The sequence below is a fragment of the Callithrix jacchus genome, chromosome 12, assembly GCF_049354715.1.
Source record: "Callithrix jacchus isolate 240 chromosome 12, calJac240_pri, whole genome shotgun sequence".
Taxonomy (NCBI): Eukaryota; Metazoa; Chordata; class Mammalia; order Primates; family Cebidae; genus Callithrix; species Callithrix jacchus.
The window spans coordinates 24,734,568-24,747,002 of record NC_133513.1 but is presented as its reverse complement, the minus strand read 5'-3'; the positions used below and the strand labels follow the sequence as shown (position 1 = coordinate 24,747,002).

At 43.7% G+C, this 12,435-nt stretch overlaps 1 protein-coding gene and 1 long non-coding RNA gene across 3 annotated transcripts in view; one reads left to right on the top strand and one right to left on the bottom strand.

Moving 5' to 3' along the window:
* Nucleotides 1-12,435, bottom strand: part of PRKCB (protein kinase C beta) — a 389,607-nt gene that overhangs the window by 68,776 nt on the left and 308,396 nt on the right. For both annotated transcript variants that reach the window (XM_002756001.6, XM_035267200.3), the window contains exon 10: nucleotides 171-344. In XM_002756001.6, the coding sequence (XP_002756047.1) occupies nucleotides 171-344 (174 nt within the window). The remainder of the gene's footprint in view (nucleotides 1-170; nucleotides 345-12,435) is intronic.
* LOC118146213 (uncharacterized) overlaps nucleotides 1-12,435 on the top strand; it is a 104,156-nt gene that overhangs the window by 25,102 nt on the left and 66,619 nt on the right. The window lies entirely within an intron of this gene.

Genomic DNA, 12,435 nt, shown 5'->3' with positions numbered 1-12,435 from the left:
TCTCAGTGGCAACCTCAGAACTCTCAGCTGACCTCCCTGGGCCTCACATCTTTCTGTGTCTAGAATGGGAAGGGTGCAGGTATCTCTGTGGTGGGCACTACTGGGATAGCTTTGGCCAAAGCCTGGTGAAACCCTGGAGGTGGAATACCCAGGGCCATGGGACAAGTTACCATAGTCTGGAAGCAGGAGTGGAGCTGGGTCAGGAAGGGCGGCTTCCCGGGCAGGGCCAGCACCCGCTTCTCCACCATGGTGCACTCCACGTCATCATCTTGGATTACGACGTCCTTCTTCAGGATCTTCACAGCATAGAGCTCATCTGTGCCTTTTCGCTCTGAGAGCATGACCTGGGAAAGAGAGCAAGTGTGTCAGAGCAGTTGGAAGGAGGCTGGGGGCTAGTTATGAGCAGCTGGTGTTCATTCATGGCCACTCTTAGCTTTGCATAGGTGCCCTCTGTTGACTCTGAAACAACAGACAGTGCTTTCCATTGACTTCACAATTTTATATTTCAGACATAGGGTTTTTCTCTGCTGCCCAGCCCAGATTGCAGTAGCGTGATCATGACTCAATGCAGCCTACAGGATAGTAGCATGCTCATAGTTCACGGCAGACTCGAACTCCTGGGCTCAGCAATCCTCCTGCCTCAGACTCCTGAGTAGCTAGGGCTAGAGGTAAGTGCCACCAGGCCCAGACAATTATTTTTTATTTTTTGTAGAGACAAGGTCTCACTATGTTTCCCAGGCTGGTATCCTGGCCTCAAGCAATCCACCTGCCCTGACTTTCCAAAATGCTAAGATGACAGGGGTGAGCTTCTGCATCTAGCCCTGACCTCACACCTTGAATAGCTGGACTCAGTCAAGAGAGGATGGTTCCAGGAGGGATGATTGTATTTTGGTCCCTCCGGGGTAACAGTCAATGCATCAATGCCTAGCTCGAAGGTAAGTCCCATGAGGGCAAGCATCTTTGGTGGTTTGGTTTACTGGTGTAACCCAAGAGCCTGCAATAGCTCGCGGCTCATAGTACATGTTCAATATATGTTTGTTGAATGAGGGAATGAGTGCATGACTGATATAACTGAAATTAGGGCACTCGTCCCTTTATTAATTCAAGTATTTAATGTTCACTAAGAATCTGCTAAGCACTGGGGATACAGCAATCAACAAACAGGCAGGTTCTCTGACCCTTAACTCCAGAGAAGAAAAAAGATTTTGCAAATTAATTACAGAGATGATTAATGTAATATTTTAACAGCCTCTCCTGTTGTCTTAGGGCTTCCTTCTTTGAGTTGCACTGTGGTCATATTCAGGGCCAGTTAACCAGTGTGGTTCACAGACACGTCTGTATTTTCTGCATGTCACCCCCTCTCCTACTCCTTCAACCAGGGGGAACATTCTTCTTTGGTTGTGATTATGCCAGAGAGAACAATGACCAGCCGGTTCTCTCAAGAAGCCTTGTAGGAAGCACAAGGCAGAACCACATTTTAAAGAGTCTTAACCTGGTTTGAGGGCTTCTAGGAAGGCTTCCTGGAGGAAGAAACAATCAGATTGAAGTATTCACTGCAGGCACTGCGTCAGATATTTTGCAGGCAACAATGTTAATCATCACTACATTTCTGAGCACTTTTTTACAGACCAAACAACTCAGGTTTTCACTTATTGTTATTCGTTTGTATTGCATAAGATCCTAGGAGGTAGGTGCCACTGTGAATCCCACATTGCAGAAAATCAAGACTCAAGAGGGTAAGGGGACTAATTAGGGCCTGAGTTTAGGCGATTGAGGAAATTAGATGCAACACCCAACTCAGCTGGAGGACCAGAGGATGCACTGGAGACATAAGGCTAGAAGGGGTGACACACAGAACAGGCTTAGCAGCAGGAAGGCAGCTCTGCACACTCCACTCAGCTCTTATTCCAGCATCAAAAGGTCTGGCTAAACTCATGCAACGAAGATTCCAGATCATGCATCCATTCACTGAAGCTTCCAGGCTGAGCTTGTCAGCTCACAGTGTTCCTATCTCCTGTCCTCACCATCTTCTCTCTCATCACAGCCGGAGTGGCAGAGGCCGGGCAGATCCAGGGATTTGGGACACCTTAGAAAGAGGGTCCCTGACACGCACTGCCACAGCAAGAGGACTCTTACTAACCTCTTTCTTCCATAGCACCACAATAAAAAAAGAAGACCTGGCCAGGTGTGATGGCTCACACCTGTAATCCCAGCACTTTGGGAGGCTGAGGCAGGTGGATCATGAGGTCAGGAATTCCAGACTAGCCTGGCCAATATGATGAATCCCTGTCTCTACTAAAAATACAAATTAGACAGCCATGGTGGCATGCGCCTGTAGTCCCAGCTACTTGGGAGGCCGAGGCAGGACAATTGCTTGAACCTAGGAGGTGGAGGTTACAGTGAGCTGAGATCACGCCACTGCATTCCAGCCTAGGTAACAGAGACTCTGTCTCAAAAAAAAGAGCTGTCAGTCTGAGTGGCTCCTGCAGACCTGCCGGCTTACGTGCATGGCAAGGCAGGGCTCAGAGTGCTACGATAGGCATCTTAATTTTATTTCCTGCCTCTCTCTGTTCTCTCCCTGGTACCCAATGGCTGTATTTTCCTTCCCCAATCCTTACTAACACAGAAACAATGACTCAAGGGAGCCACTTTCCTAAGGTGTGGCAGGGGCTTCCTGCTCTCAGATTCCAGAGACAGCTGATACTGGGACAAGTGCAGGGAGGAAGCAGGGAGATGACTTAGCTGGAAGACAAGTGAGCAGAGGGATCGGAGGTGGAAGGAAGAAGAATTTTCAGCTGCAAAATTCCAGAGGCCAGTAGAAAGGGCTTGGTGCTGAGCTATCCTTGACTGTGGACACCCTCTGACATGGTTTGGCTGTGTCCACACCCAAATCTCATCTTGAATTGTAGCTCCCATAATTCCCACTTGTCGTGGGAGGGATGGTGGGAGATAAGTGAATCGTGGGAGCGCTTTCCTCCATACTGTTCTCATGGTAGCGAATAAGTCTCATGATATCAGATCATTTCATAAGGGTTTTCCCCTTTCACTTGGCTCTCGTTCTCTCTCGTCTCCTGCCATGTAAGACACACCTTTTGCCTTCCACCATGATTGTGAGGCCTCCCCAGACATGTGGAACTACGAGTCCATTAAATCGCTTTTTCATAAATTACCCAGTCTTAGGTATATCTTTATCAGCAGCATGAAAATGGACTAATACACCCATCCTGACCCATCACCACTGGTCAAGTCACCATCCAACCATCCTGAATATCTGCAACTACCTCCCCCTTCCCCAACCAAAAGTAGAGAACGAGGGGCCCTAGATAGGATATCTTAGCCTTCCCCTTGGTAGAGAGACAGGGCAGAATGGCTGGGAATTTCGCCCTGCACCAGGAACAGGGGTGGACATCCTACATCTGTATCAATTATCCCCATTTTATAGATGAACACAGTGAGGTTCAGAGAGATTAACTTGCTTCGGATAATGGTTGTTCTAAAACTGCAGCTCTGACCGTACCACTTGAATGCTAAAAGCTCTTCAGTGGCTCTTGAAAGCCAAACAATTCTGTGACCACATCCTGTTTTTTTTTCTTTAAACATTCGACTCCCATTGTCTATGACGTCCTTCCATGCTCTTGTGCTGCTTTGAAAATCTGAGATTCCGCTAGGATGTTATCTCCTCCTCTAATCTCGAGGATCCACTTAGATCAAATCCGACACTCCCTCCTCTGGGCACCAGGGCTGCTTTTTAACTATGTCAGTTACTGTAGCGCAGGCTTTTCCACACTTCAATCATTCATATCCCTTTTTTCACATTTCTTCCTGCCACCTAAACTGTCATTTGCTTAGCATTTTAAAAATCGAGTCACATTTCAACTTAACTAAATTTGAAAAGGAAACTTTATATCACCACTATTAATGGCAAGCCAGTATCACAAGTCATAAATGGAAGATAAGCATAAAAATAAATAAAAGCAAAGCGGCGCCAGTAAATTCTAGCTATATACTGCTGGCTGCTGAGGGTTCTGAGTCAGGCTCTGCATCTTCTCCTTGTTAAAGGAAAAAATTATATTAGAAAGTTGTTAGAGAGCATATTGCCATCAAATGAGATTTTCTTGTTCAAGGAATTAGAAAGAGTAAAAGAAGACACAGAGAATAACCTTATCCTAATGTGATTTAATTTGATTTAACAGCACAACTACATAGCACCTAAAACAATCTCAAGTAGCAACTGAAATCTTGCAAATCAGCAATGCCATGTGCTCCACATCTTAGGAAATACTATTGCATCTGTACAGATAGTTTTAAAAATCAATAAACAGGGATATGTGAAGTTTCCCAGTGCCTTGTCCTGCCCTAAACAACATTCCCTATACTGATTAAAGGAAAATAGAAGCCATATGCATAAAGCACAACAATAATTTAGAAATAGAAGTGAACTGAATTCCAGAGAAGAGTCAGCAAACTTTCTCTATAAAGGGCCAAACAGGAAATATTATAGGCTTTACAGGATGATCTGGATCAAGTGAATGGGTGTGGCTGTGGTCTAATAAAACTTTATTTACAAAAATAAGCAGTAGCCCAGGCTCCAATAGTTTGCTGACACTTGTTTTAGAACAAGTGTTTCAAGAAGGATCAGGGAAAATAAGAGTAACCACATGATCAAAAATGACTGCAGTTTAATTTGGAAATGAAAACCCTCGCATGCATTTTACTTCTTTTAACTATTTGTTATTAGAAGAACCTTCTGATTGGGTATTAGCCACAGCTGGCCACAGCTGATTGGACCAGAGGTAAGTTCCCCACCCTGAACCAAGCCAATTGGATTCCCTCTCCTTAGGGTACTCCAAGGAGTCAGTCCTGAGTCCCTCAACAGAGAATATACAGATCTTCCTAGAGTGGTCCCGTTCTTTTTTTGTTTTTTGGTTTTTTTTCTTGTTGTTTGTTGTTGTTGTTTGTTTATTTTTGTTTTTGAGACAGAATATCACTCTGTTGCCCAGGCTGGAGTGCAGTGGCATGACCTTAGCTCATTACAGCCTCCTGCCAAGTTTAAGCAGTTCTCCTGCCTCAGCCTCCCAAATAACTGGGATTACAGGCACCTGCCATCACACCTGGTTAATTTTTGCATTTTTAGTAGAGATGGGGTTTCACCATGTTGCCCATAAAGGTCCTGGTCTCAGGACCTTTCACTAAAGGTTGTTCACTAAAGGTTCCACCCACCTTGGCCTACCAAAGTGCTGGGTGTGTGAGCCATCACACCCAGCCTAGTGTGGTCCTTTTCTACCACCGTGTAGGCAAAGAAGAATAAAACAGACATTTGAGGAGAAAAAAAGAAGGTAAGAAAACAAGCAGAGGCCTTGCTTTCAGTTTCTAGTCTCTCATAAGGCTTAGCTGTTTCCTGTTAGAGATCTTCACAACCCTCTAACAAAGTTATTTTTATTTATATTTTTTAATGGATTTTATGTATCTTAGAGATCCCTAAGACAAAACTACATAGATAGCTCAAATTCTTAATAATAATTAAAATATATGAAGCCAAATAGCATCAGGTCAGTATGTGATCTAGAACAAGGCAAATTCCACTCTTTTTTAAAATTTATTTATTTATTTTTTTAATTGAGACAGAGTTTCACTCCTGGGTACAGGCAATTCTCCTGCCTCAGCCTCCTGAGTAGCTGGGACTACAGGCATGTGCTACCATGCTCAGCTAATTTTTGTATCTTTAGTAGAGACGAGGTTTCACCATGTTGACCAGGATGGTCTCGATCTCTTGACCTCGTGATCCAACCACCTTGGCCTCCCAAAGTACTGGGATTACAGGCTTGAGCCACCGCGCCCAGCCTTTTTTTTCTTAAGAGAGAGAGGGTCTTGTTCTCTTGCTCAGGCTGGAGTACAGCGATGCGGTCATAGCTCATTGTAGCCTTAAATTCTAGGACTCAAGTGACCTTCCCACCCCAACCTCCCAAGTAGCTGGGACTACAGACATGTGCCATCATAACTGGTTAATTTTTTATTTTTTGTAGAAATGGAGTCTAAGTGTGTTGCCCAGGCTGGTCTTGAACTCCCGGACTCAAGCGATCCTCCCACCTTGGCCTCTCAAAGTGCTGGGGTTACAGGTGTGAGACACTGTGCTTAGCCCACAATGTCCAACAGAGACACTCTTCCAGTCAGAGCCAGGGTCTATGCCTTCTCCCTTGAACCTGGGCAGGCATTGTGGCTGCCTTAATGAACAGAATGTAGTCAAGAGATACTGCATGACTTCTGAGGCTGTAGCTTCTGTCATTTTCTTTCCTTTGGACCCCAAGACCACCATGCTAGACCAGGGAACAGAACCCCACAAAGAGACCCTGGGACTACATGAGAAGCTTAATGACCAGGCAGCCCCACGTGCTCCAGCCACTACATGAAAATCCTCAAACCACAACCAACCAGTAAGCATTCCCAATCTCCTGGCCTTTGTACCTGTTAACTCATACTTTTCTTATCTCCTGTCTCCCCCCAAGTAAAATATGGAATCTGTAAGGATGGGGATTCTTTTCTTTTGGGGCACCACTCTACTTCTAAAACTTAGAAACAGGACCCAGTCATCACTTCTGCAACTGCAGTCCTAGATTTAATGCTGCACCCTCCCTCAGATATGGGTTCAGAAGGTGTTGGAGTTCTCTTACTCTCTTCCCTACTCCTGACCTTCTCCCAGTTCCTTTTTCTGTATTCTTCCTCCTTGCCACTACAGCCTGAGACATAAATGGAAGAGAGAAGTGGGCTGGAGCCTTAAGGCAGGATGGGAATGAGTGACCCTGACTGTGTTTGGGGTTGAGTAAGGATTGGGCAGGTGATAGAGGTTGTAGTATGAACATGACTAATAGCCAGAATGTGTCCATAGCACCGTACTGGTTGTTAAAATACTTCCCTGTGTCTTAATAAACAATGTCTGGCCCAAGTCTTTCACCAACTCCCCACCACCACTGCACCCACCTTAGCCCTTCTGGGAGCCTCTCAGATCCATTAAATAAAGAGTGAAGACCTGGCCCAGCAGATGTCATCATGACCTTGCTCCAGCCCTACAAACCATTCATTCTGATTGTTTGGTCTTGTGTCCCATTGGTTGTTAAATATTTTAAATCTCATTCCTAATTGTATCATCATTGGTGGAAAGAACTTACTCCTCTTCTTTCTTCCTCAAACCCAATATTCTACCTGACTCTGGGATTCCACCTACTTTAGGAAGTAGATGCCTTGAAAATATTTTCATTTGTTTCATTCTCTGAAATTTTATCTTCCGGATTAGGATAAAGTCAAGTGACCTTAATTCCAAGGTCGGTGACCAGTGTGGGTTATTTGTACGGATGGCTAGTGTGTATCAAGAGAAAAATAAAACAAGAAATTAGGCAAAAAGATGACTGTGTTCTTTTAATGTTTACATAGCGCACAGTGAAACAAATTTACCCAAGGGGTCATCTGGCATATTTCAGCCAAGGGGAAGAGAGCAGTGCTTCCTTAGGATTAAACTATCTGGGTCTACCAACCTTGGCCTACGATTCCTATAAGGACATGAGAACTTGAGCTTCAGAAATCAAATTGCAGATGCTGACCCCCATTTCTCTGAGATGTAGCAAACAAATTGTCTCTGACAGAATCAGAGAGATCCAGCCAAGTAGGGTGGCTGAACAAAGAATTTGTGATACTCAAAGGCCAACTGTTTGTGCCAAGGACAAAAAAATGCAATGTTGGGACCAGTTTGGACTTGATAACAATAACCATGCCCACTGATTGCTTTCAATATGCATTATCTTATTTAATTCCCATAGAAACTATGTAGGGTGGAAACTGCTGCTATCCCCATTTCACAGATGAAGAAGGGAGGACTTAGGAAAGCTAGGTGACTCATCCTTATTCCACTAGGAAGTGACACCTAGTCACCTGTCCCCTAAATCCAAGCCCTTAAACACACCCCATCATTAAGCCCTAAGTGCCAAGTGTTCAGTGGTGAGAAAATTATTGCTGGAATGTTTTAAATTCGGTTCTAGATCCTGGTCCTCTTCCTCTTTTCCAATCCATCTTGCCCATGGCCACAGACAGAACAGTCATTTCCTTTTTCTATTTCTTATACAACCACTAACATTTGTTTGGCAAGATGAGCTTGGTGTGCATTCATGCTGCAGTCACGATTCCAGTACTTCCATCGGGTCTACAAGCTCTATTGGGAATTTCATTCTAGGCATGATGCTAGGCACTGGTGACGTGCCCAATAAACAGAACATGGCCCTGCTTCCATCAAGTGGCTGGGCAGATCTTTCTGCCTCCACATATGCTGTGAAATCTGGCCATGGGGGAAGAAAAAAGCAGGAAAGTGGCCACTTCCCTGGCCTTGGTGATGCTCGCATTCTAAAACGTTCCTTTAAATGGAAATAATCTCTTATTAATTGTCTCAAGCAGTTTCTGGAACTTCCAGAAACTTTAATACCAACATAGAGGGCGTGGGCTGTTTGCTCAGCTGTCCCTCTCTTTCCAGGGTGAGGATTCCAAACAGACTGAAAGGATGTGTTGAAGTGACGTTCTTATCAAATTCCAAGCCACATCTGTTCCCCAAGAATCTTCTGGGAGAGATGTGATAAATAGCAGAACTCTGATGACAGCAAATAAAAGGGAAGAAAGCAGCACAGGGATTCCTGGCTTGAAAGTTTGTGGTGATGAACTTTACTGGAGAATCCCAATGGCAAAAATGTGCCTGGAATCTTGGCCCCTGACTGTGGTGTAGTGTTGCATAATGGTTAGGGCATGGTTTTTAGAGTTAGAAAGCTTGGTGTGTGTCCAAGTTTCGCCACATACTAGCTGTACAACCTTGAGAAATTCACTTTTTTTCTGAGCCTCAATTTCCTCATTTTAAAAATAGAGATGCCCACAATTCTTTGCTTTTGGTGGTGCTGAGGGAATTTTAGGACATAAAGTATCTGAGTGCACACCTTAACTTAGAACTGTGTATGGCAAATGATATACTTGATACCTGGTGGTTCTACTAGTTTCCTAGGGTGACCATAAGGTAGAACTAGAACCTGAGTGACTTCACACAACAGGAATTTATTATTTCAGAGTCTGGAGGCCAGAAGTCCCAAATCAAGGTGTGGGCAGGGTTGGTTCCTTCTAAAGACACTGAAGGAGGATGTGTTCCATCCTTGCCTCCCTGCTAGGTCCCAGTGGCTGCCAGCTACCCTTGGCACTCCCTGGTTTGTAAATGCATTGCTCTAATCTCTGCCTCCGTCTTCCTATGGCATTCTTCCCAGCATGTCCTGTCTGTATCCAAATGTCCCTCTTCTTATGAGGACACCAGCCATTGATTTGGGCCCATCCTAATCCAGAGTGACCTCATCTTAACTTGCTTACATCTGCAAACACCTTACATCCAAATGAGGCCACCTTCATTAGAAATTGAACATACATTGTTCACAAGGGCACAATTCCACCCACAACAGTGGTGATGGTCCGCATCATCTTTTCAGCAAACAACAAAGGGGGCTGTTGGTGGGCTTTGTACAAAGCACCAACTTCTGGTTTTCAACTGTCCAGGGAGCTTTGTCTTGAAGGAGCTGCACAAATGGCCACACTAGTGTGCAAGGGCAGAGACAGCAAGGGACCCAAGACCTTGCTTCCCAACTGCTGAACTTCAACAGACACTTGCCACAAGTCCAAAGCCAAATCCAGTCACCCTCGGCTCATCTCTCTTATATCTCTCATCCAGTGCAATCACAAGATTTGTCAGCTTTGCATTCAAAGCATATACTAAGTTCAATCTCCTTGTTGATTTGAGCCACAGTGATCCTTAGCCTAGTTTCCTGCAATTTTCTCCTACCCCATTTTCTGCTTCTACTCTTCTCATACTTGTAAACAGTCTGTTTTCTTTCTTGCTTGCTTGGGAGACATTTGGTGTCACTCTTGCCCCAGCTAGTCTGGAACTCCTGGCCTTAGGAGATCCTCCCACCTTGGCCTCCCAAAGTGCTGGATTACAGGCATGAACCACCACACCTGGTCCATCCTATTCTCTACACACCTGAACGATGCCTTAGAAACTCAAGTCTGTTCATTTCACTCCAACTTTCCTGTGTCTTCCTACTGCACTTGGGACTCAATGTCACCCTCAAGATTCCTGCCTTCTGCTCTTCCTGCCTGCACGACTCTGCCCCTAGGGACACTCAACAGTTTGCTCTCTTACCTTGTTCAGGAACACACTCCAATGTGGCCCTGCCACTAATTCCCTCCCTACCACCTTCTTTAAACTTGTAGCCTCCATTATCACTTTCCATCCCCTTCCTCTCCTTTGTTTTTCTTGACAGCACTTACCACAAGGGCATTATATTAATATCTATCTATTTTTCTCCCTCACAAGAGTGGAAGCTCCATGATGGCAGGCATTTTGTTTGAGTTGTCCACTGTCATTTCCCCAACATCTAGTACACAGTAGACACTTAATTCATATCTGTTGAATCAATGAATGAAAGGATTTCATGAGTAGAAGTTGTTTTAAAAATCATTGCAAAGAGAATAAAATACCTAACAATACAACTAACAAACGATGAGAAGGCCCTCTTCAAGGAGAATTACAAATGACTGATCAAGGAAATAAGGGAGGACACAAACAGATGGAAAAACATTCCATGCTCATGGTTAGGAAGAATCAATATGGTGAAAATGGCCATATTGCCCAAAGTAATTTATAGATTCAATGCTATCCCCATCAAGCTACCATTGACCTTCCTCACAGAACTGGAAAAAACCATCTTAAACTTCATATGGAACCAAAAAAGAGCCTATATAGCCAAGAAAATCCTAAGCAAAAAGAATAAAGCTGGAGGTATCATTCGACCTGACTTCAAACTATACTACAAGCCTACAGTAATCAAAATAGCATGGTACTGGTACCAAAACAGAGACGTAGACCAATGGAACAGAACAAAGGCCTCGGAAGCAATGCTACACATTTACAACCATCTGATCTTTGACAAACCTGACAAAAACAAGCAATGCGGAAAGGATTCCCTGTTTAATAAATGGTGTTGGGAAAACTGGCTAGCCATGTGCAGAAAGCTGAAACTGGACCCCTTCCTTACACCTTATACAAAAATTAACTCCAGATGGATTACAGATTTAAACATAATACCTAACACATAAAAACCCTAGAAGAAAACCTAGGCAATACAATTCAGGACATAGGCATAGGCAAGGACTTATGACTAAAGCACCAAAAGCAATGGCAACAAAAGCCAAAATAGGCAAATGGAATCTAGTTACACTCAAGAGCTTCTGCACAGCAAAAGAAACAAGCATCAGAGTGAACAGGCAATCTACAGAATGGGAGAAAATTTTTGCAATCTATCCATCTGACAAAGGGCTAATATCCAGAATCTACAAAGAACTTAAACAAATTTACAAGAAAAAAATCTTCAAAAAGTGGGCGAAGGATATGAACAGGCAGTTTTCAAAAGAAGACATTTATGCAGCCAACCAACATGAAAAAATGTTTATCATCACTGGTAATTAGAGAAAAGCAAATCAAAACCACATTGAGATACCATTTCACACCAGTTAGAATGGCGATCATTAAAAAATCTGGAGACAACAGTTGCTAGAGAGGATGTGGAGAAATAGGAACACTTTTACACTGGTTCCTATTTGGTGGGAGTGTAAATGGCTTCAACCATTGTGGAAGACAGTGTGGCAATTCCTCAAGGATCTAGAAATAGAAATACCATTTGACCCAGCAATCCCATTACTGGATATATACCCAAAGGATTATAAATTGTTCTATTATAAAGACACATGCACATGTACATTCATTGCAGCACTATTTACAATAGCAAAGACTTGGAACCAACCCAAATGTCCATCAATGATAGACTGGATAAAGAAAATGTGGCACATATATACCATGGAATACTATGTGGCCATAAAAAAGGATGAGTTCATGTCCTTTGCAAGGACATGGATGAATCTGGAAACCATCATTCTCAGCAAACTGACACAAGAACAGAAAACCAAACACCACATGTTCTCACTCATAAATGGGTGTTGAACAATGCAAACATATGGATACAGGGAGAGGAACATCACACACTGGGGTCTGTTGGTGGGGTGGGAGACTAGGGGAGGGATAGCAGAGGGTAGGGAGATTAGGAAGGGATAACATTAGGAGAAAAACCTAATATAGGTGACGGGGATGGAGACAGCAAACCACCACGGCATGTGTATATGCAACAATCCTGCAAGATCTGCACGTGTACCCAGAACTTAAAGTAAAATAAAATAAAATAAAAATCTCCTGCATCAAGATCACAAAAGATCTTCAGTTCCTTGGGTGTCAGCATTGTTTAAGTTATATATGGCTCCATTCAACTCATATTTCACAAAGAATTTGCAAGATCATTCATGATTACATGACACAAA